At 40.9% G+C, this 1,578-nt stretch overlaps 1 protein-coding gene across 1 annotated transcript; it reads right to left on the bottom strand.

The window, feature by feature from the left end:
- Positions 1–551: 551 nt before the first annotated feature.
- Positions 552–1,322, bottom strand: LOC114184531 (uncharacterized). The gene is made up of 2 exons (XM_028071839.2): positions 1,180–1,322; positions 552–1,098 (listed from the first exon to the last, which is right to left on the bottom strand). Exons 1-2 carry the CDS (start codon positions 1,320–1,322, stop codon positions 552–554), a joined length of 690 nt encoding a protein of 229 aa, XP_027927640.2.
- Between the last annotated feature and the right edge of the window lie 256 nt (positions 1,323–1,578).

The following is a 1,578-nucleotide window of genomic DNA, read 5'->3' as shown; positions in this document are numbered from 1 at the left end:
ATATGTGTTCGAGTAAAGCACCACATTCTTGTCACAGTTATTTATTCCAACATTGTAAATGGTACCTAATATCAAAGACATTGGTCATTCATCCAAATTATCATACAGATCCATCCAACCATTCAATACTTAAACACCATGAATATACAATAAATCCATATATCCACTGCCTACACAAAATATTGTTCAAAATACCATGACAGTGGACTGCCCAAAAAGACTACATGTGTATTAACCAACAATCAACAAAAGTTTAAACAACATGGACAAAGCAGATTTAAACAACATCAAGGCTTCCAAACACGCCTCCTTCTAGCTTTGAGTTTGTTCCTCATTGGTTGGACAATTTGATTGCTTGATGCACGTTGAGATTGACTTGTTGGTGGCATTGATTGGGAGTGATTGGCTAGTGCTCTTGCTGCTGGTAGTGGGCCTCTTTGCTGTGATGGGGTTGCTGCTGGTAATGGGCCACTTGGCTGTGATGGGGCTGATGTTTTTGGTTGGACACTTTGCTGTGATGGGCCTGATGGTGCTGGTGGGCCAGATTGTTGTCATGGGCCTGATGGTGCTGGTGGGCCAGTTTGCTGTGATGGGCCTGATGGTGCTGGTGGGCCAGTTTGCTGTGATGGTCCTGCTGCTTCTGGTGGTGGCGGTGGTTTTTTAGGACAAGCAGTTTTATTATGACCAATTTCCCTGCACACAGCACACCTTTTGCGAACTCCTCCTTTTCGTAATGCGGTCTCATCCTTTTTCAGCTCCCAAGGTTCCAATCTTCTTTTCTTTTTAGGTCTTCCGGGCATAATTCTTTTGATTGGTGACAGGACATCAGGATATGTTGTAACTTCCCACAACTGTTGACAATTAATTGGGTAAACTACTGAGTTATACGTCTCCTTATACGTGGATTTCCTGAACCAATTGGCTATAAAATCTTCTCCTTTCAGATTCAAAAATTTCATGGCAGAAATTGCGTGGCAACAAGGAAGTCCAGTGATGCTCCATTTCCTGCAGCTGCACTCCATCTTGTCAATATTAACCACAAATTGTTCCCCTAGATTTGAAGCATGCCTCACTTCAAACAACTTCTCTGCTGACCATCTGCATGTAATACAACAAAAACATAATTACTACATCTGAAATCTGTTAAGCTTGCTGACATAAATATAGTTAAGTTCTTACCTTGGTATCCAGTGCCTTGTTAAGCTTGATTCCTTCTTAAGCTTGTCAAGAATTCTGGGACACACTGAACCTTTAAAAGACTGCACCTTAGATCTGTTTTTGGCCCATCTCTTCATGATATAAACACAAATGTCCTCCAGCATACTTATTATTGGCTTTGTTCGAGTCTTCACTAGCACATTGTTGAATACCTCGCACATATTATTAACCAAGGTGTCACACTGAGCTCTTACAATGAATCTAGATCTGGACCAATACCTAGTATCATATAAACAGATCAGTATGTATTAATGATGCAGTAAATATGGTGTAACAATTCATGGTGGCATACCTTGGAGGAATACCAATCAAGTGTTTGAATGCCTCTTCATTGACCTCTTTAAGGTCCCTCATTATCTT

This window comes from Vigna unguiculata, chromosome 5, assembly GCF_037176805.1.
Source record: "Vigna unguiculata cultivar grain cowpea cultivar isolate G323 ecotype 2 chromosome 5, ASM3717680v1, whole genome shotgun sequence".
In the NCBI taxonomy this organism is placed as follows: Eukaryota; Viridiplantae; Streptophyta; class Magnoliopsida; order Fabales; family Fabaceae; genus Vigna; species Vigna unguiculata.
The sequence above is the reverse complement of the archived record's forward strand: the minus strand, read 5'-3'. Positions and strand labels throughout refer to the sequence as shown.